The sequence below is a fragment of the Oreochromis niloticus genome, linkage group LG2 (genome assembly GCF_001858045.2).
Source record: "Oreochromis niloticus isolate F11D_XX linkage group LG2, O_niloticus_UMD_NMBU, whole genome shotgun sequence".
Taxonomy (NCBI): domain Eukaryota; kingdom Metazoa; phylum Chordata; class Actinopteri; order Cichliformes; family Cichlidae; genus Oreochromis; species Oreochromis niloticus.
Window position 1 is genome coordinate 11,303,007 of NC_031966.2, and position 23,446 is coordinate 11,326,452.

Genomic DNA, 23,446 nt, shown 5'->3' on the forward strand with positions numbered 1-23,446 from the left:
CAATCTTTGAGATTCTTTTTTTCTAGCCGTAATGTCATCACTCGGCAGTTATAACAACTTTTCCGTCTGTGGCAGCTGCAATATTTCAGAGGAAGGCAAACACAGTCTGACACTGCCAAACTGCTAATGTGTTGACACGCGAGGCTTTGTTGACAAAAGGTCGTCTATGGTTCTTGACTCTGAAGTAGCACTATGATCCGTTTGTGTAGCAGCAAATGCTCACCGAAGAACTCTGCTGCAGATTAACAATATACTTGGTAGCCGTTTGCACTAAATCCGTAAAATGCTCCAGAGGTGATCTGTGCAGTTTACCTCTAATGCTTGGTCAAGTGTGACGGATTCTTGAAAAAGGTACATATAAGCAGGTTATTACATGTGGGCAAAATTAGGCTTGTCAGCAAGTTTTTCTGTTTGATAAAACACCTAAATATGGTTAAACAAATTTCTTTTTTACGTTTGATGACAAGTTTGAACCACAAACAATAGATTTTGTTAGAGAAATTTTATTTTGATCACTGGTATCAGTTCAAACTCAGAACCATAATCCTCTGCTGATGAATGTAATGGTAATACTACTTAGATTTTGTAGTTTGTATTCAGAAATGCCGTTCTTTATGATGCCCTTCAGCTTCTTTTATTTTGAATAGGGTAGATACATACTTGTTCAAAAGATGCTAACTGGTTTAAATGGACAGATTAATGTTTTCCAGTACTAAACAGATCCATGGACTGGATTCGGCCTGAATTGGCAAGTAAAACCCTAATATTTACAAATATATATAAAGTCATAGAGTATATTTAACAAAAAGTGCACAAGATTTTATGGCAGAGAAGTAGAGGGCAACAAGGTTGAAAATATTGGTTTAATATGATAATTTAAAAAAAACAAACAAGGAAATTCCATAAGTATCAAGTCATGGAGTCTAGTGACAAATGAGGAACTCTTTCTGCTGTTTGATGGCACGGCATGAATAAACTCTGTCAGTTGACATGATATGCTCTCATGGCTCTCTCTTTGATGTACACACATATACAAGTGAACGCATGAGTGTGTGCAAACAGTTACACTTTTGCATATTTACACATAAGAGTGCATACAAGGAAAAGAGAACAAGGAAATGTGAGCATTTCCCTGTTAGGTTAGTAGGAAGGAAGGAAGATTTACACAGTAGTGGAAATATGAACGAGGAAAGATTTCATTGTATGTTGATTTTATTTAATATGGTAAAATTATTCTAGCGTCTCAAAGAAATACTTAAATATTTATTAAGCAGTATAAGCTAATTGGTGATAGAAAATGACCAGTCACCAGCAACTTCTTACAGTCTTATGGCATTACTATGCTAAAGTGCAAAACAAATGTTTTGAGTAATCACCATGCACATCAAAGTCACATCATTCATGAGAACGGACCTGCAGACGTGTCCCGGCAGTATATGACACATTAAAGCTTTCTCAAGCTTCCAGGCATGCATGAAGAAAACTTATTCTTGTTGAGTAATACAGGTTGAGTAATACCTCAGCTGTCATTTTCCTATTACACTTTACACATTTGTTTGTGTGCCCTGGAAATGGTTAAAGGCAAGTAAAATAGCTATGCGAATGATAGATTTTCACTTGTCCTCTAAGAAGGAAACGTTACTGCGTGTCAGTGAAAGTGATAACCTTTATCCTGTGAAGAAACATTTCTGTCCTTAAGGAGTCTCTTCCACGATGAAACTGATGTGATTCACATGCTATGTTCTATGCTGTCATCAGATACCAAACCAGAAGAATGGTCCACCATCCTTGCAGTAATTCTAAAGACTTAGAGAATGAATGGCAAGGCACATAGAAGCCACTCTGGAGGCATATGGTAACACACACTCTAAAATTCTTTACTGCAGCTTTTCTTCCCTTTTTATGGAAGTATCTGATTTGAGTGCCCCTTTCAGTGTGCATTTATTTTCATATAGCACCAGTTTTCAACAACAGTTATCACAAGGTGGTTACAATAAAAGAATGCTAACAAAATGTTATAACCATGCAGGACAAAGGCAGTTATCTCATTTATTCTCCACCCCCTTCAAATTAAAAAGAACTATGCGGTCATTCACTTAATCACCAAACCAAAAAGGATAATGTTTTTATACATTTAAATTGATCTTCACAAAATCAATGGGTTTAACAAGATGAATCCGTTTTAGTCTGGAAAGTCACAATGGTTAATTTCTCCTGTAATATGCAAGGCTGCAATGATTCTTCATTGTATTATGAATATTTTTAACAACCGCAGAAGACTCTTCCATTCTGCAACTGCCCCCTGGGCTGGACTTTTAATATTACTGACCAAAGGCCTCTTTTATTTAGTCCAAACAGCACATTAGACAATGGACGTAAGGGAAAATATCACAATCTAAATATAAACCCTGCTATCTATCTATCTATCTATCTATCTATCTATCTATCTATCTATCTATCTATCTATCTATCTATTCTTTAGTTATTATTATTTATGTATACGTTATAGATTAAGGTTTATTAAAGCTAAAACTGCCAAATCTTCATTCAACGGCGCCATCTCGTGTTCATCTAGATGACCGCTCACCTTAAGTTTTCGCTCAGCTCTAAATTCTATTGGCTCCAAATCGTTTGTCCCCTAAGTGACGTTTCACCGTCCTAGTGGCTCTTTGATGTGTCCGTCATACGAGTTTACGGAAGTGTATCCACCCACTGCAAAGATGGAGGACGATATCTCAGATATGAGCAGACCACAAATGTACTTATTTGGTGAGCTCGCTAATCCTGACAAACCCGATTTTTTTGTTTGCACAATCAGTTTTAACGTCATGTTGTCATGCACAAATAGCCACTGGAGATTTTTAATCGGAAGATAGCTAAACAGCTGGCTAGCCTGCTTACCCCCTCCCACTCGCGCCAATTCAGCTCTTTTGTTAGCTAGCAGAGCATGGCGTGGAGCTACATAAAGAAGCAAAATGTATATACACCTCTTTATCTGATAAAATGATATGCATGTGCGTATGTTTATTTAAGACGAGCGCAAACCCACGGTTGGTTACACGTATTGTTTCCCTCTCAGGTTGCACCTTGAAATCGGACAAACGGGAATTCAAAGTTGACCTAGACGGCGATGAAACGGAGCAGCAGCTGTCACTGAAAGCAGTAAGAAAGATATTTTAGATCGAGTTTGCCTGGTCTTGAAAAAAATAAATCTTTGACTAATACGGCTATTAACTACGGAAGCCGAGATCGACAGTGAGCGCTGTTAGTCTTTAATGCTGTAATCTCGCGATAAATTGTTAATAATAACATAGTTTGTTTTATCGCGATAAGATATTAATTATCCAAAAATTGGGAAATGCCTTTGTCATGTCACGTGAAGATAAAGGTAAAGGCAATAAACATATTGTATAAAATTACATTTTATTTATGTAGCATAAAATGACAACAACAGTAACTACAAGGTGCTTCATTTTGTAAGAGAATAATATTATATATTATACATATGTAATATAAAAGACATCCACCCCTCAAAATTTTCTATATTTTGCTTCCAAAGAGCCAGACTTTCTTGTAAATTTTAAAGTGGTCTTGAGCAATAGTTCCTTGGGATTTCTGGAGGTCTTTCAAAGCTTTTCTTTGGAAATTCGATGCTTTCTCACTTATTTGCTGTTCTTTTCTGAAAATGAGTCATGGGTTGGACCATTAGTTCAATCTACGAAAAATGGCAAACTTAATAGAATTTGACAACCATGTAATAGGGTTTTATAATAGGGTTTTTGTTTTTGTTTTGTTTTTTGCATTGACAAAGTGATTCGCAAAGAGCTATCAGCCAAAGCTTGGCCTGTGTTGACATGGTGTGTAGTGTATCCTTAAAAAGAATTGAGGAAGCTGGACACGTGGAGGACCATGTGGCAGCATGAAAAAACTATTTACAGTTTTGCCCTTAAGAAACAGGAAATAAATCCAGCAAAGACCTGACCCAGGACCTGAGACATCAGATCTTTCTTCCATGTTAAAGGTCTTATGGAGAAATGAATACAGATTTAACATTTTTCATTCAAATTGTCTTGAGTATGTACAGATGACGTCAGGAGAAAGGGGAGTGTCTCTATTTCTGAAAAAACAGAATGTAGAAAAGTCCTGTCAGAATTTATTCCATTGGCAAGAATGTAATTGCTAACGGCTTCATTTTTCATTCTTTATATTCTTTCACCTTTATATTATATTCTCCTGAGAACATGATTTCCGAAATGTTAACATGTTGGATTTTTGGTATAAATTTATATTTATTTATTAATTTATTGTCATGGAGCATTCACAACATTAGTCTGAGGCAGTAGGCTATTTAAAAATGATAAAACAGGAGTTTAATCAGTAGAAGAATAGTTTAAGAAGAGGAATTTATGTTTGCACCTAAAAAAAAAAGGAGACATTTTGCCAGTACATGGAGGTGTTATATAGCACACTGTTATTTTGTTCCAGGTGTGTCTGGGAGCTGAGGCTGAAGATAAGTTCCACATGGTGGAAGTTGAAGGCCTCACTTACGACGGGAAGACGACAAAAGTGCCGCTAGCTGTCCTTAAACCTTCCGTCCTGCCCTCTGTGAGTCAGCACCAACACTGACAGAAGTATTTAAGAGGCTTCTGGTTTAAATTAACTTGTTTTTACGCTCTTCATGCCTAATAAAAAACGAGAACTAAAAAGAAAAGGCATTCTCTCAGAACAATAAATACAAACATTACACTGTGCTGATAAATATAAATAATGCATAAATCATTGACAAAATACTTATAATGCCATCTTCCTTCCTGCTCTGTTTTTGTCCAGATGAGTTTAGGTGGATTTGAGATTACACCTCCAGTTACCTTCCGTCTCCAGTCTGGTTCTGGACCAGTTTACATCAGCGGGCAACATTTTATTAGTGAGTATTAAGGTTAAGACTCGGGTAACTATTTGCCTCATTGTTAAATGAAGTAGGCATACCTACTGGAGACCTTGTCAATGGAAAAATAGCAAGTTATGAAGGAGCATGACCTTCATGCTCGGTGAAACTATACAGGGCCAAATTTTCCAGCCCGAAAAAAGTCCACAAATGACTTTACACTTTTGTTTTGAGTAATTTTTTCTTTTAAAATATTCTTTTGGGGTAAAATAACATACAGAAAAGTTGTATGATTGTTTGACAATATGTTGACCAGTGTGTTCGCTCTGTCAGGTGTGAAGGATTCTGATGATGAAGAGGAGGAGAACAATTCGTCGCCGGTAAAGCGGCCTGCAAATCTGCTGGCAGGGAAGAAACCCCCGATGGTAGTTATTGACATTGTCGTATTACATTGCTTTAAATGTTTTATATTTGCACTCATAGCAAAACTAATCATTGTTTACAGAAATTGTTCTCCTGCCAAGGTGGTGGCTTACTGCATAGCCTTCTGTTTAATGGTGCAAGTTGTCACGTTTAGTAATCAGTGATAAGATGCTGTCGCGGGACGTCAGCATTAGAGTGTACACTGTTACTTATTCTTATACCCCAAATAAATCTCAATTTTGTTTTTTGACAAAAAGACGATTCATATTTCTTGTAGAAAAAGCTGAAGATGGATTCCGATGATGATGACGATGATGACGATGAAGAAGACAGTGATGAAGATGATGATGAGTATGTTTTTATTTTTATTTATTTATTTATTTAATTGGCTGAGTTTTCTAAATCATTTTGTATTCTGAAAGTTAACACCTTTCTAAACTCATAGTATAAAATCTATAATTTTGTGGGGTGTTTTTTTAAATTTTGGGCACAAACATCGAGCATTGTAGCGTTTAACCAGCTCACTTGCTTTTTTGTAGCGATGATGACAGTGATGAAAATGATGTGAAGCCACAGAAGAATGTGGGAAAGGTGCTTACAAAGGTAAGCTTCATCCTTTTTGTTTGATTACACATAACAATCAAACTTTAGTTTCTCCATGTTAAAAAATATGAGAGTCGGTTTGAGGTACAATCAAATATGGAGGAAAATTACGGTCAAATAAAAAAATTTGTGTATCATGGAGTCTGTGATAAATGCATTTTGGATTTTTATCATGTGCATGGCCTAAGGAGCTTGGAAAGAAAGTGACTGGAAGTTTCTTAAAGACATTTCACCTCTCAGCTGAGAAGCTTCTTGAAAACTGAAGAGGCTTGCTGAAGAGAGACCGAGAACCTACACAGACATATCATGTGTTTGCTTTCTGCATTTTTGATTCAGGCAGCACCTTCTGCTAAATTAAACAGAATATTTCCAGTAGTGAGTGTGTCAAAAGTGGGCAGTCCCTTGCTTTGTGCTACATGTGAGAAAGGATAATCTGACCTGTTTCTCACTATATTTTTTAAAGTTTGTGCATCAAACAGCTTTAGAAAAGCAGAAATCACCTATTTGCTTTATGTAACTCGATTAATCTCTGTCTGACTTGATGTTAATAAACCTTCATTTGTTTATAAAATGCTGCACACCAACTGGCCCGCTGAAAGAGTGTTATTTGAACTCTAGTGGCACCAGATAAAGCCTGGATTATACTAGGTTGTGGACACAGACAGCTGGAGACTCAGTGGCTGAGTAGTGATTCTGTTATGCTTCTTTGAAGTCTGCCGCCTGGAGCGCATGCGTAGCTAGTGTATTATGAGGCAAACGTCTGATGATGAAATGTACGTCACCGGGACCCGAGTGGACTCTAGTGGACTCGCACATGCAGAAAGTATCATTTCTGTTTAACCCCAGTCATACAGCTAGAAGGAGAGAAACATAAGATTATGTCCTTGCTCATTGAAGTACATTACAATGTCACTGTAAATAAATAAAGAGGATTGTTTACATTTCATAAACATTTCTGGAAGTATGTTTGGAAAACTTTGCTACAAAATTAATATGAACAAGTGCGCATCAGATTTTGGTTTTTTTTAACCCTAAAGAACATAATGAGCAGTTAAAAATATTGGAATATCTCTGAATATTAGAATAGTCGTTTAACTTTTTAGAGTTTCTGTCCAGAAAAAACTTTTTATTTGCAACTTTTTAGTCAAAGAAAACAACAACAAAAAGCTAACAAAGAGATGTCATCACCATCAGTGTTGCAAATTTTGCTATTTAATCATATTAAACCAAACTTTTCTCATGTAATGGTACTGTGATGACCGTTGCCCTTTAAACTTGGTAAAAAACCCAAGCGGATCTTTGTAGTTCTCAGCACCTGAGAGGAAACTGCCATGATCAAGCTACTTTTCCATACACAGCGTTTTTCATTGCTTTGTTGTGGTCATAATTACAGAGAAGAAGGGCAAGTCCATTTTGTTTATTTCCACTCACAGTGAATTCAGTTTATTGCTTTCTTTTTCTATGAGCTTTTTAAGGCACTTGATAGATTAGTAGAGCTAGAGCAATTCTCGGGGTGCTGTTACCCCCATTTGAGAAGCCGCTATCTGATAGGCTCGGATAATTTGTATTTGACAAAATTCATTAGATGCAAGAACATATTTTCCAGCCTGTCTTTGAGAGCTGTGGATATTTCCACATCTGGTTATTACTTAATCTGATTTATTTAGTTTCACTTTTAGTATTATTGTGTAAACATTTATTGATCTTTTGTTTATTGACTAATTTGTTCTGTCATTTTAGTTCAAACAAAGTTTGAACTGAAAGGTTTCTTGCGGTTCAGTAACTTTGATTTTTACAGTGCGATGTCTTTGTGTTTCTGAGCCTTTGTTGTCCACTAGGTGTCAGGGTTACCATTAGTGTCCCCTTAGTGTTTGTTTGTGTGTGCGTGTGTGTCTAGAAAGAATTTCTCTAACCCTTTTTTTTAACCGCATCATTTAAACTTCCACTCACTGTATGCTACAGTAGCATTTCATTTCAGCAAGCCCTACCCATTCGTGCACTCGCTGACCGTCCACCTCTTTGTATGAGACAAAACATGGAACTTTTTCATCCTGTTCGCTCAAGTACCCACCTGTTTTCCTAGAGTAAAACACAGGGTCTGTGTGGTGTAATGATCGGATTTCTCCTCTGTAATCTGCTTGAATTCTCACCGTCTCACCAACAAGACCACAGTATGTTATGCTGTGCGTAAGCAGACACACACACACACACACACACCCATCCATATAAAGGGATAGATACACTTTAGTAGACATGCACATTTGAACATATAAGTACATATAACCTCTTGGGTAAATGCACAAAGTCTGCAAACATATGCACTTCATACTGGTAGTGCATAAGCAGAGAACTGCACTCTACGTACTGTTTCTCACCCATGCGTGCTCACACGCACATGCACTTCAGTTATGGGAAACATCTTCAACCATTTTTCTGAAACACTGCATATCTTTGTCCCTCTGTCATCCCACTGTTAATATGATTGCTCCTTTTTATCGTTTCTCATGCCATTTCAGCTTTGCACCTGGGTTTTGCCTTTGAACACTTGTTTTGCATGTTACCACAATCGCTTGCAAGTGTGTGGGTGCATGTGTGTGTATCTGCCTCATTTTTACGTCGGTGTCTGTTTGTGATTTCGTTCTTCTATTTTTTTTTTAAAGCATGCTCTCCAAGTGCAAACTCTGCCAGGCAAAAGATCAAAGCAGGGCAGATGCGCATACCTGCGACGTGAGCGCCGATCCTTCCCTCAGGGTCAGATGACAGCTGAGCATTTCTGTCACCTGTTGATTTATTCTGTTGTCTTCTCTTCCAATTCCTCCTGCACCCCACACCCCATTCCTTCCATGACCTTAATCCTTTTTTTCACCCTTCATCTCTTTAGCTCAATAGCTACCCTGTCTCATTCTTTAATAATGAAAGCACAAAGCTTTGGGGAAGTAGGGCTGGGAACAATTATTATCCCTTTTTTTTGACTGCTAATTCAGCTGTGTTTCAAGCTATATTTTGCTTTCTTTTTGTTGTCAAACCTCCATACTGTACTGAATAGGACCCAAAATATCTCAGAGACATTCAGTATCAAAATATAATCAAATCCTTTTTCATATTAATCTACATTTCTTATTATTAATTGATCATGTATTTTTGATGAACAGGTAATCAAGATATTAAGCTCTTCTTTTGTAGATTAGTATCGTCACGGGATCTCACGTGTTTTAAATAATTACACACTACTTTTGTGTTTCTTGCAACAGATTTGTAAAGGGTTAATAAATGTTCTTTACTCAGATTTACTGGACCGCATTCCCCAGTGTGACAAATTGCCTATTGATTGGAACATGTCGTGCTCTCTCTAAACACTTAACATTATTATTAATGGACTGTAATAACTGTTGAGCCTGTTGAAAGACTGGAAAATGTTCCTTACCACAAGCTGACACGCGTGTCACTCATCTCATCATCCTTCAAGAGTTGGTCTTTAAGCTTCCTCTTTCTGTGAATGGATCTTAGTGCTTTGTAGCAACATGAGCGCTCTAAAGTTGCACCCAGAATACCTTCATAACTCCTGAGTTGGAAAGAGACGGAAGAAAGGTGTGAAGAAAACAAAAAAAGCAATGGAAAAACAAGAGTTTCCGAGGTCATCCACCCGCTGACATATTACAGAACCTCTGTGTTTGGGTAGATGTGGTAGATATTTTTGATTAAACTTTAAAAATTACAAGAGTTGCAGGTTTGCATTGGTGGTAAAGCCCTTTTTGACTGGGTACCTACATAACCCTAACCCATGGTATAATTGTTGGGCTCATCCTAATCTCATTCAAATTTCTCCACAATTTGTCAGAACAGTGAAAAACAAACCAACATTTTCGGGGGTATTTCAGAGGTCAGGAGATTCAGGTGGTTGGTGTAATATAACCATATAAAACAGAAAAATGAGATGCAAATGTTGATGTACAGATTCTTCACGGTAGACTCAGATGCATCCATGATGATGTTCGGTTTCTCTTGATTGAGTTTTGTCCTTCAGGAATTGATATCTTTCTCATCTAGAAAACAAGGCTTTGAAACCTCACTGTTACTTCCAGCATCTTATATTACAGGCGTTGTCGTAGGGTATTACATGTGTGATTGCGTTGTAGCATTTGTGTCAACACAGGCAATTACACTTCTAGTCCATTCCAAGGTGAATACCAGTGATTGCAAGAAAGGATTTGCTGCTTAGGAAATTCAGGTACTTGCCAGCTTTTCCAAGGTAATTACACATGTGACTGAGAGCAATCAAAACCTGACGGGAAGGAATCCAGTGCAACAATTACAGGTTGTCTGGGTACTAAATAGCTGATCAATGAGAAATCATTAATTAGGTGTAGTGTTTCCTCTGCAGTTTAGATAGCATTGGTATTTATTAAAGGTATGCTTTTAGCATAGACGGCAAAGGAAGGCAATTGTTTTGCTGTCATATCTAATTAGCTGCATAACCTTATGACTGATGCTATTTCATTTTTTTGGTTTAGCTTTTGCTTTTCTTCGCCTTTTTATCGTGCTTTTTTATGCACACATGAAGCAGTGACACCTCCTTATAGGGGTGGGAGAAAATATTGTGACAACTCATGGCAAAAGAAGAAATGGAGTTACTGCAAATGTGGATAAGTTTTGTCACTTGCCATTTATTATTTGTCAGCTATAAAAGGGGGCATTGCGTTTAGCAAGAACATCAGCGGGATACAGATTTTTAGAGGGTTAGGAAATTGTAAATGGCCAGCAGTCTAAACTGAGCCACATGTGTTGCATTGAGTATTTAGTTACTTGAGTTGGTCAGAGCATCAGGGCAGACTTCATTGAGTTGTCAGCAATGAACAACAGCAGTTAAGTAACTTCAGTCTGTCACTTTTGGTTTTGTTTAGCGTGATTAACTGCCACTAGCTGTTCTCACACATAGATTCTAAAAATGATCCAAACTTGAATTTTCTCATTTACAGCACACAGCAGAAATAGTCTGATTCAGAGACATTTTCACTTCTGAAAATACTCTTTCAGGGTGTGCCCTGGGTAGAATGTGCAAGATGCATGATGCCCCCTCAGTCGCTCTGAATTTACTAGACAATTACCAGTGCTATTTCCACGTGGGCATAGTCTTTGTACAAAGGAGCTGATAGGTTAAAAAGTTTTACATGTTCTAAACAATATCTCTGTCAGATAGTATGCAGAAAAGCTCAGGGCTGTAGTGCATGCATTAAGAAAGCATTAACATCTTTATGAATTTCAGGAACCCGGTGTGGTAAATTGAGCTGTTTAAAGTACACACATTTCTATGGAGCTCTGAGATATCTTACTGGGAATGTTGTTCATTTCCTCAGATCCCGGAATCCTCACCTAAGAAGCCCATCAAGACTCCAGTAAAACAAAATGGCCCTGCAGGAAAAGCCTCAGGATCCGCTGTCAAACCACAGATTAAGGTATGCACAAAAGATTTCCGAAGTAAATCTTTGTTTACCTGTGGTTAGCTTGTGGGTATTTAAAATACCCAGTTGTTAACCGTTGTACTCGAGATCAAAGGCGTTTAAGAAAATGTGTAACATTGCAATTTTGAAAGGGACTGGAAACTTTAATTTATTATGTCACCAGTTACAGCAGGGTAAAGTCAAAGCCAGTAGTTGTATTTCTAATGAAATGTGTCATGTTAGTCATAGAAACAAGTATACAAACAATAGATGATGAAAATTGAAGTTTTACAGAAGATTTGATAAAAGAAGTATACAATTACATAATGTGTTACAGAAGGTGAAGGAACTTTACTAAATAGGTTTGACTTGAACTGTTACTCTAAGTTGTATTGTGCCGCCAAACGAGTTAACCCTCTAAAGCATAAGAGCTGGACCTCCCACTGCTCACAACAGCCTTGAATTGAAACTTAATGAGGCCCCTGAATAAAATTTGCTACACAATATACTATATATAAAATACATCTTTCTTTGGCTCAAACCTAAGCTTGGAAATACAAAGTTTGTCTGTAACCTAAAATAATTGTTTGCATTTACTGCCATTATCAATTAAAAAAATGCAGGATCACCAAATGGAGGGGAAATAAACACACACAAAAAACTTGGAGAGCCTTCCCATTCCAAAGCCAAGGAATGTGATAAATGCACGGTGCAATTAGTTCAACCTGATAGTTAATTTCTTCGATGGAATGTCTTGGACAGCCACTTCTGAAAACCTAAAGCTTGAACTCTGCCTGTCTTTAAGCAAACACACCTGACCTCTAAACGGGTTTCCTGGGGCAGGGTTTAAACCTGCGACCCTTTAGCTTGACCTCGCCATCTTAAGTTGCAGCCACCTTTGATGCCCCTCACCCCTCTGTAGCTCGTGCACACTTTAAGAAAAACAAATTGTCAAGCTTCTCTGCAGGTTTACATACTTCTTAAAGCATGTTACTGTGAAAGAAAATACTTGGACAGAAACTCGGCTCAGATAAGGTGTTACGTGTTGGCATGCGAATGTTGACTGTTTGTATGATAGAAACATGACTTACGCTCACTTACACAGACAGGGGCGCGTGAGAAGATTATCGTTTCTCGTCTGACCTCTTGATGGAAAGCTTTGTGATTTTTTTTTTTGTCATGTTAAACACTAAGCCACAGGATTACTGAACCCCTGAAGGTGTAGTGCCCTGAAGGGCATGCTGTATGGGTGAGCGCAGCTTATAATGCAGTAGTTGTTGTCCAGACATAACACAGCGACTCTTGAAATGCTCTTGGGGATTAGCCAATGGGCAACTAAATCGCCCAAAACCAACCTGCTGGTTTAACTTTCTTGCCTGTGGTGCTTTGAATGCTTCCATCCCCTTTCAGCTTCTTCACAACTGTTCTCTCTCCACCACCTCTTCACACCCCTCACTTCCTGGACACACCTTCTCCCAATTGCTCTCATTACCAGTGTTTGATGTCTGGTGCAGCTTGCGCTTCCAGATGCCCCTGAGGAGTGAGGAAGCGGGTGTGGGTGTCTGTTTTTCTCGTTCCTAAATGCAGGTGACTGGTCATTAGATTGGCTTGTCAGATCTGTTGCCAGTACCACGGTTCTCACCTCTCACGGCCCAGCATGTAGCTGCACCTTCTTGTATAACAGGCTCGACGTGAGAACCAGCTAACTCGAGTTGCGCTGATCTGAAGTAACTTTATCTTGCAGCTGGTGTCGTTTGATTGATGGGTTTGGCGAATCCGATGCCTTCGAGCACACGTCAGAGTCGTAAAGTTGTTAACTACTTCACTCAGCCTTATCCCACAAGGGGTTTGAGTCATTGTTTTAGCGACTGATTGGCATGTGTTACAGCAGGTGCATATCTTGTAAGTGCTTTAATGTCTTTTGTCAGTCTGTCATTTTACCATTTGGACTCAAAGATAGACCAAAAGATCAACTCATTAAAGTACCTGTACATACAGAGGCTTTATAGGATGAGAGTCATGGTTTTTTTCCGTGTGACCTGACATTTTCCCCCTACTTGTGCCTCCAAGGTTTTCATTCCAGCAAAATGACAATTACTATCCCTGGACAGCCCTGATGAGCAAAAATGTCACAACCATGTATTTGCACTGGATTGAAGATGAGAGATTACATCAAATGATAGCGTGCTTGTGATTAAGTTCCATGTCTCATGGCATCTGTAATCAGTGTCTGGGCCAGATGAAAAAGCTTGTTGGCTTTGTGTGTTTATCAGCTGTTTCAGGTCCACAGCTGTCCCTTGGAAGTGGAGAGCTGCCTGTAAATAATAAACGTGTAGTGCATTTGTCTGGCTAGGAGCCAGAAAAAAGGCCATTTTCTTAGTGTGGTATGTGTGTGCCAAGGTTTTGTTCATTTTATACCTTTTAATCTCTGCTATTAAAAAAGAACCTGATCTCTCAGAGGCAGGGACAGGGCATTGTGGCTACACGTGTACGACTAATTACAACATTTTTTGTCTGGTATGTGGAAGATCAGAGCTTCTCCTGGAAGGCCTGTTCAACTTAGGTTATGCATAGCAAGACATAACATATATTATGTTATGCAATTATTGTTCTTCTTTTGCACTCAGCACATTTTGACTCAGTATCTAAAATTAAAGATACATTTCGATAACCAGACCTACATGTAATGACCACTAGTTCCAGTAGGAATGACACCACAAACATAGTGATTTCTATGTCCTTATTAACCCAATGAGCTGCTAGATGTCACTATGAAATAGTATAGTGTCGTAATGCAGGCTATAGAGTGGGTATAGAGTTTCTCTGTACATCTATACACTGTCATCTTTCAGATGTTTCTCTGACTATCAATGAAACCCTGCAATTTCACTGAATTCCACACCGGCTTTGCATGTAGGGGCAAGCTCCATGGTTTGCATAACATGCAGTAACAGAGTATGGCGTATGTGTGTTTTTGTTGTGTCACATTCAGACACTTGCTAATTGAGGACCTGAGTCGTTGGCTGCCCAGGTCTGGACACACCTATCGGCCTACTAGTTCACTGCTCGCACTTCTCTCTTCCTCAGAAACACAGCAAAGTCTTTGTGTTTTAAAATAAAACATTTACTGTTGCAAATCTGTTGATAGTATTGTTTTTTTAATCCTGACCATTGATAGTAAATACAGTACTGTGCAAAAGTCTTGAGCTACACATAATTTCTTTATATTTCGAGCAGCAGAAAGCAAACTCTGTTTTTACCTGATATACTGTATTTCCATTTATGTTTACATGTTTCAATAAATCACTGCACCTGTTTTCCATTTTCCAAAGAAAATATACAGAAATGAGTGGCTGCTTTTTCAACACACAGTACTCTCTGTTGAAAAGAAAATCTGTTGTTTTGTTTGTACAAGTCAATAATTTGATATCCGGTAGAAATCTTTTACTGACAGCAGCCATAAAAGCTAAAGTTGCACTTCTTTCTTTTAAATTCAGTGTTTGAGAAACTTTTCTTCAATGGAAAACACTTGACAAACAATCTGAATTGCTCACCGGAGAGTCAGGGCTTGCCCTCTCCTGCTTGCAGACAATAAAAACATAATTTGTACCTGATGTATTTGTTTAAAAAAAAAAAAAGATGATGGTGTAATTAGGCTAGAATTTGTTGTCCTCTCCAATGCTTTTATCCCTTTCCAGCTGGTTGCCCACGCCAAGGCTTTAAACAGACCAAGACTAAGTGGGTCACGACAGGGCTTTTGCCCAGACTGGCCTGTTGGTCAACAGATTAATTAATCAGCAGCAAGCTAAATTTAGCAACTGTGTGTTTGGTTCATTATAGCAAAATAATACTGATGGCAAGAACTGAGCTTGTGTTAAAGATGAAATGCTACGGCATAATTTGAAGCCATCATTTTAGCTATAGCTCTGTAAATTTCTAGTGTCTTATCTAGCTGATGTACTTTTCCAGCCACCTGCCCCGGGAAAAGACAAACAACAGCCCGGCCCATCTAAATCTCTGCCTGAGATTAAGAGCAAGTTGTCAACTGCAGCCAAGGAGGTAAGGCTGCTGTTTTTTTTATTTGTTTTTAAATGATCCTTCATAATTTAATGACAGTTAAGATTATGATGATTTAATGGTCCTTTTCTTCAGGGAAAGCCACTTCCAAAGACAGAGCCGAAGTTTGAGAATTACTTGAGAAGTGCTTTTAAAATCTCAGACAAACAAGTAAGTAATCTTTGTACAGTGTTGTGAGAGCCTTTTGCTTATTTAAATTATTAAAGCGGACCTGTTGTGCTGATTTCCAACTTCATGTACATCTTTTTGGGCCCTGCTAGAATAGTTTTTCATCCCTCACAGTTCAAAATAATCTTTATCCAATATGTTGGACCTTGGTGCAGCCCCTTTAGCTTCCATTTAAGCCAGTGTTTGTCCAATTGGCTGTCCCTTGTAAATGAAAGTTTTGAGCAGCAGGTGAGAGAGGCCTGTGCTCACACCAGATATATGCCTGAGATGAGCATAATAAGAGGTGTGTATATGTGCCGCCTTTAAGTTTGTGCATTTTTATCCCATGTGCAGTTCTCATCAATTTCCTGCTGTTCTGCAGTCTGTGTAATCTGTCTCGTAAATGCTCACCCGAGAGTGGCTGTTTGCCGCCAGGTTTCTAGAAATACTCCTTCGGATGTAGAGTGTTAGCAGTCGCATTTACGCCCAAACTCATTTTATCTGTAAGAGCTCATTGCCATACGTTATTCTTCCTCTCACTGTCCTCATACCTTATTCTGTTCAGTTTGCCTCAAATGTCTCTCCAGCACAGTGTGTACTCTTTGAATTATATTCACACTGTTTCGGTGGGCTCTTGCGAGATGGATTTGGGAGTACACCTGCCAAGGCAAACTCTTTCACGGTGATTTAATGGAAGTGTGTCTTCTGTAGCCCTAATGAAGCGACTGGTGGTATGTGCATGGTACCAGCCTTTTTCGCTTTCAAGGCCTTTGACCAAATGCAAGCCTTAAATCTTTTCTAATGCGGCTTCTGTCGTTTCAGAAGAAAAACAACATCCCCTGCACATTATTTTGCAAAGCATGAATTAATCACCCTTAAACCCTTAGATGATCACTGCAGACTTAATGATTCTGGGCAGTGTGTCAGATAGTGAAGTTGTGTTTTCTGTATTAAGGCATCTGTTAGATGGCGATCACTTGAACCGAGCTATTTGAACATTCATATGTGATTGCTTTGCAGTGTTTAAATAATAACTGTACAGTTATGAGAGCAGGTGAAAGCTCTTTAGAGCGGCACATGGGTTGGGTGGACAAGGGAAAGAGTGGGGGTGGAGTTGGGTCAGGGAGAGCTTGTTGATCCCAGTGTGTAGAAACATCTGTGGAAGTGCTTTGGTTTCATCAGCCAAGGCTGAGATCTGTCAGACCTGGAGCACCTAGTCATATACTCTGGTATGTAATGCTGCCCCCACCCAGCCCCTCGTCGTTCCCCCAACAGCCCCATCCAAATTCAGTGTTCCCACAGCCGAGACGCACAAAAGCATGTTGTAGTAAAAGTGAGTCATGTCTCATGCAGTATAGCACTTCATTTAGATAATTTGTAATTTTTCTTTCTTATTTTGGTGTTATCCCTCTTTTCCCTCTCCTTCCACAGGTGGTCAAGGATCTTTGGAGTTTTGTGCAAACACTGAAGACTGAGAAGAAGTAACATACACATACGTTAAAGCATTTGTACGTTTTGCATCCTACAAGGCATTTAAAGGCACAGTCGGCTAGATTTCCTACTCTGTCTCCTTCTTTCAGCTCTGCGAAGGACTATGATCAGATGAAAATGGACTAAGTGCTGAAATATGGCAAAGCCATCAATTCATAGATTTAGGTGTCAATGTTTTTCTTCTTCTTTTCCTAGACTGAAAGGACTTCATTGAGTTGGTTCTTTCACAGACTCGATTCATGTTTAGCAGACTGTAGATTTGCTGCAAGGGGAAGCTCCATGCATCATAATGGGCGGGGTCTGTGTTGCTACTACAGGAAAGGAAAAGTTTCTAAAATTTATACTACCTGCAGATTTATGTAGGGGTGTGCAGATTTATGTAGCTCCTGTATATCACTGAATATGATCATTATTAGTTAACAATAAGTCTTATACTTGAAGGATTCAAAACCAAAAACAGGCCAAACTTAGAACCTAACCTAGTTAGTAGTTGCTAGTTCTTTCGTACGCCCTGTTGGCAAAACAGTATTATTTTTATACCTGCAGAAGGACTCACTGAACACAAATGTGCTTGACAAAAAGTAAACAAAATTTTGAAACTGTTGAAACGCTGCCTGCAGGTGGTGTAAGTGTCACAATACAGAAGCTATTCCTTTCCTTGCCTGTAGGTGGTGATATCCTCATTAAACGTCCCACTTTCTTCAAATACTGAAGAAGATGCAGGTCACATTGAAACAGCAACTGGGTGGAAATGTGTGAAATTGGTTGATTAGCATCTGTTTGTCATGTTCAGTCAATATTGCAAAAGGAGGTTATGCAGAATGTGCCTTTAAATACAGTCCTGATCAAACGTTTAAGACCACCTGAAAAATGGCCAAAATCATGCTTTGCCTGGTTGGATCTTAACAAGGTTCCAAGTAGAGCTTCAACTTTTTGCGCATGCAATTTAATGAAAACAACACTTAAACTGAAACAGTCTGTTTTACAGTGTTGTTTTCAATAAATTGCATGCTCAAAATAATGTTTTGTCTCGCTCCCATTTCTTCTTGTTACATGTTGAAGCTCTATTTGCAACCTTGTTAAGAGTAAACCATGCAAAATATGATTTTTTTGCCACTTTTCAAGTGGTCTTAAACGTTTAGTTTTTTCTCCATTGGTTTGGCTCATTTCTTGAAACAGAGATTACATTCTCAAAACTCTAAGATCATTTGGCAAAACACTCTTAGCTCACCTGCAAAAGCTCATATCTCGTCCAAAACTGTTCACTCAGGCTTCAATCTAAATCCCTTTCCCATCTAAACAGTCAGTGTCTCCAAAATGGCAAAGATCCTTCTCAATAGCTTTGGCTCATTTCTCGACACAGATCGGACATTCTCATCATTCTTGGTGCTTTTGTCAAAATAAACCTGGATGGTTGATCACAACAACATGTCCACCTGCAAAAGCTCATATCTCTCCTAAAACAGTTCACTCATGTGTCAAAACTACATTTCTTGCTAATCTGAATAGTCAATGCCCCCAAAATGCATCGTCCCTTTGGCATTGTGTGAGTACTGCCATACAAAATGTTTAGATGTTGTGTCACTATGGCAGAGGACCAACAATATACAACAGAAAAGAGTAGCCTCCAAGGTTTGACGTCACAGATTGCACTCAAACTACCAAGTAAATTATAACCAATTTATATTCACACGCAAAGAAAGTTTCATACATATGTAAAAAGAAAATGTACATTACAGTAGTAAATTGTATGAACACAAAATCAAAAAACAAGGACTTATTCAGTGGTCGCTGTACTCATTCTCCTGCTCTTGTCCACTGTCTTCACCCTCCTGATTATTTACACGCTGTTGTCCGTCTGGCCACAGATTCTCGTCCACATCACAGCGGATACTTTCTCTTGCGATGCAACGAGAGAAGAAACGGCGTGCATGCCGCAACCATCCCCTGTATTGATCTCCTGTAATGTCGTCACACGCTGCGTCCATAGCATGGAGCAGGGACGGCTGATCCTGAGCATGATGCTCATACACTCTCCACCTTCAAGCAGAGAAAAACTCCTCTATCGGATTGAGGAAAGGAGAGTAAGGTGGTAGGAAGCCCATGACCATCCTTGGATGCGTTGCAAACCAGCCCCTAATGAGTGGGCTATGGTGGAAATTGACATTGTCCCACACAATTACATAAATGGGTAGGTGAGGGCCCTATGAGACCTCTCTCTCATTTTCAGGGATAAAATCGGTATAAAGGCGATCCAAGAAGATGAGGAGCTTGTGTGTGTTGTATGGGCCAAGACTGGGGATGTGAGTGGCCACACCATTTTCAGAAATGGCAGCACACAGTTATATTGCCCCCTCGCTGACCTGGGACATCCACTGTGGCCCGGTGGCCAATAATATTACGGCCACGTCTTCGGCCCTTGGCCAGGTTGAAGCCAGCTTCATCCACAAACACCAGGATGTGAGGGGTCTCATGTCCTTCCAATGCCATTATTCTCTAAAATAGAGTAAAGAACATAAAATCAGTCATACAGAAGAGTCATATACTACAGTTAGACAATTACATGTTCTCCCCCACAGGTTCAATATACTACAGGCCACTACTCCAGTGGTTCTAAACTAGTGATAGGTCTATGAGGAAGTACTGCAGGGGTATATGATAGAAAGGGGAGTGGGAAATACTGATGACTCACTGAGATGTTACAGTAAAACCTACAGTATTAGATTTGATTGGGAGACAACAAAATAAGGATTATAATGAGAATTGTATCATACAGTAAACTGCAGTTTTCTGTTGAAATTGTTGAAGTCAGATGCAGCAAATACTGATTCTGAAATCAGGTACAGAAGGTATTGAAACCAAATAAGTGAACTACTGCTTACTGTGATTACAGGTAAGGTTATAATGAGAGACAACCAGTAACTGACTTACATTTACATACTGGTAGCGCAGCTCTGTCAGAGTTCCTCTCAAATGGTACCCTGTAGATTTGTTTCATTGTCATCTGATGCTCCTTCAAAACCCAGTCTATTGTGGAGATGCTTATTGTGTTTATATTCTGGAATATATGATTGTCCTGAAGGATGGCATCACGGATCTGTCTCAATGTGATGGCATTATTTGCCATCACCATGTTACAAATCTCTCTTTCCTGTTGTTCATTGAGCAGTTTTCCTCTGCCACCCACGCGAGGTTGTCGTCCAATCCTACACATAGAACAGAATACAGTAGGTTACCAGTGTAATTGTATTATTGTTTTACTCACAGTAACTTCACCACACTCCTAATGCAGCATTGCACAGTGACTGGAATACTACTCTAAACTGTATGAATTATGTAATTCCATAGTTTACAGTAATTTGTTCAATATCTTTCTTGTCATATTTAGTATCACAACATTCCACTAGTCCTCTCCACCTGCTGGTATAGACCTACTACTGTAGGCAGATGCACACAAAATCTCTACAGTAGGTTATACATTTTTTGCCTCACGCACAGTGCCCTGTCCTATACAACATATAATTCCATCATAGATTACATAGAGTACATACCTGTTTTCCCTGCGAAAGGTCTGGGTGATGGAGGAGACTGTAGAGCGAGGCACATTAGGCTGCACTTGACGACCTGCCTCTGCCATTGTGAGGCCATGGTTTATGACATAATCTATAATTGTGGCCCGAATTTCATTCGGGACAGCACAGTGTCTTCGCGCACCTCGGCCTCTTCCCCCTAGTCCTCCACCACGCATTCTCAGTCCTCCTCTTCTTCCTCCTCTTCCTTGAGGGAGAACTTCCCCTTGTCCGTTTGCTTGGCCTTGTCTATCCATGTTCAGAGATCGGACTGGCTCTGGTCAAGCTCTATATATCTGTGTTTGGCAGCACACAATCATGGAACACACCTGTGTGTGACACTCCCCCTTCGTTAGTCTAGTTTCACCTGACTGTCAATGACTGTCATCAATTTATCAAATATTCAAAGAAATTCATATATGGTATTCATGGTATTATGTTCTTGACCAATTTTGACAATTGAACAGACAGTTGTGCATGCGAGTACTTATACAATGAAATCGTGCTGACATGTTTTGGAGAGAATGATCATTAGACTGGGAATCAACTAATCAGTTTAGATCTATTCATTTGGAAAATGTGCTAAATGTGGGCTAACTGTATAACTGTAGGCTACTTGTACTTAATCATTTGCAAAGATGCACTGAGACAATTGAGACATGTACTAAGGCATTTGCCATTTGATAAAATGAATGAGAAATGCCATTCTGTTGTGAACATTTGCCAAGAGGTTTGGAGGTTTGTCCATGTTATTTTGAGAATGTCATTTCTGTTTCAAGAAATGAGCCAAACCAATGGAGAAAAACTGTAATTGGGGAATGCATCTCTACTGTAAACTGAGATAAACCCGTTTTGTGTGAATTTGAGCAGCGCATATGTAAATGGTGAGGACAGCTAATAAAAGAGGACTGTTTGACAGCTGGAAAATTTCATCAGTTAGTGACAATAAAAGTTGTTTGTTATTTCAGCTTTGAGGAGTTAAAAAGCATTTCAGCTTACAGACTTACAGATTGTACATGCGTTTTTTAAAATATTGTATTGTTTTAGTCAAACCACAATCAGTCATTATAATATAATAAGAACAATTATATTTTTAACAGCTTGGCCAGCAAAACCAATAAATATGTTTCTCCCAGCAAAAATAAAGCAAATAGGCAAAAAGATGTCACAAAAATAAATGCATTAAAAACAATTTTTGCAGAGTAAAATTATCACAGATCCCCGTTGTGTATTTATGTCCAGAACATGAACAACTCTCATTAAAATACTTATTCCTGAAAACCATCCATCTAAAAAAGCGGCCGCTTTTTTACGTTATCTCTTGTAGAGTAGTATGAAATCCATAAAAGCAACGCAGGTGCTCTGACTGAACTGTTTTTGTTTAATGTATATTTCATATAAAATCAAAACAGAGCAAAACAGATGGATACTCCAGGAGTATATTAGCCCTAATGCTGTTTTGCATTATATTTTAATGTACTGTAATGCATCAGAAAACATTACAAGCATATTAATAATATTAGTACAGTATGAGGTATCAGAGAATTACATCAGAGTAGCATGACATCACCTTAAAAAAACACATAAGAACTCATATCTGTAATTGTTTGCACTCATATATCAGTGCTCTGATGACAACAAACTCTCGTTCATGCTGGGCTTATGATGTGTTGCTATTCTCATTTAATATCAAAATGTTCCACATCTTAAACTAATTACACTGATCCGGTCAAACTCTGCATTATCTAGAAAGTGTTTTTGCTATAAAATGTATTACTTCAATTTTAATAATGGAAGTTGCCCCTATAATTTGTCCAAATATAATTAATAATTGTTAGTGATGTCTTATTTACACTGAGGTTTCAGTAGCAGCAGGTTGCCAGGCCCAGTCTTTTGTCTTTTTGCTTTGCACGTCTTTGAGTGATTTTTTAAAAAAAATACTTCTGTCATATCAGATTTAATGAACGCTGTGTTGTGTAAATATATTTCTTGCTTTTATTTACAAGACCGGCAGCTGAACAATTGCAGTTTAGGTTTTATCCTGCCCTTTCTAATAGTTTATTTTACAGCTTTGAGCTGTTTTCTTAGTCTTTGTTTCACAACTTGTGTTCTAGTAAAAAATCCCTTTTTAAAATGTCTGGAATATTGTTCTGATTGTTGTTGTTGATCTTTCGTTTGTGTGTAAGTTTGTCATATTTTGGGCAATGGTGAAGCCAGAACCTTAAACAAGTCCAAGTGCGAAAAAGTGATTGTTATTTGTTGAAAGCTGACGCATGTTTAAGGCTCATTTTTTAAAATAATTTTTGTAATCACAAACATCTGGTTTAATTTGGCTGTAAAAAATGTAAGGGATAATGGGAGCAAACTCTTTGTAACGGAGCTGTTTCTCATTTTTTGGCAGTACATGATGAGCAGGTGATGCATGTATGGCTTTGCTGAGTGAGCTTTGTCCTAAACCATGTTATGGTACTTCACTGAATTTAGTTACTTCATCCAAATGGTTGTCTTTTTTTCCCCTGTGACCTGAAATAGAAACTGTAAGCTAGTACCCATCTTCAGTTTGACTGGATGACAAAACAAAACCACATGAAATTGTAATTTACTGTGTGATGTAGTCAAGTATAAATTGTAATTAGGTAGCTTGGCTGACCCATTGTTTGTTAAAATAAAATGCATTGTGTCCATTTCCTACATCAAACTTAGTTTATTGTTAATGGTTTGTTGAAAGGAACATGTGCGTCCTTTTTTGTACTTATCTGTAACATTTACCTGAATAAAATAAATTCTAGTAAGTCTTGACTTACATTCTGCCC

At 38.5% G+C, this 23,446-nt stretch overlaps 1 protein-coding gene across 1 annotated transcript; it reads left to right on the top strand.

Moving 5' to 3' along the window:
* Positions 1–2,647: 2,647 nt before the first annotated feature.
* npm1b (nucleophosmin 1b) lies at positions 2,648–23,425 on the top strand. The gene is made up of 11 exons (XM_005467219.3): positions 2,648–2,769; positions 3,080–3,162; positions 4,486–4,605; positions 4,831–4,924; positions 5,219–5,310; positions 5,586–5,659; positions 5,848–5,911; positions 11,266–11,364; positions 15,319–15,408; positions 15,502–15,576; positions 17,005–23,425. The coding sequence occupies exons 1-11, from the start codon at positions 2,673–2,675 to the stop codon at positions 17,056–17,058; spliced, it is 942 nt and encodes a 313-aa protein (XP_005467276.2). The 5' UTR covers positions 2,648–2,672; the 3' UTR covers positions 17,059–23,425.
* The last annotated feature ends 21 nt before the right edge of the window (positions 23,426–23,446 follow it).

Coding starts and splice junctions, on each gene's coding strand:
- npm1b (XM_005467219.3), top strand. CDS start 2,673: ATGTGTCCGTCATACGAGTTTACGGAAGTGTATCCACCCACTGCAAAG. Junction 2,770..3,079: donor ACCACAAATGTACTTATTTG/GTGAGCTCGCTA, acceptor TTTCCCTCTCAG/GTTGCACCTTGAAATCGGAC. Junction 11,365..15,318: donor CTGTCAAACCACAGATTAAG/GTATGCACAAAA, acceptor GTACTTTTCCAG/CCACCTGCCCCGGGAAAAGA.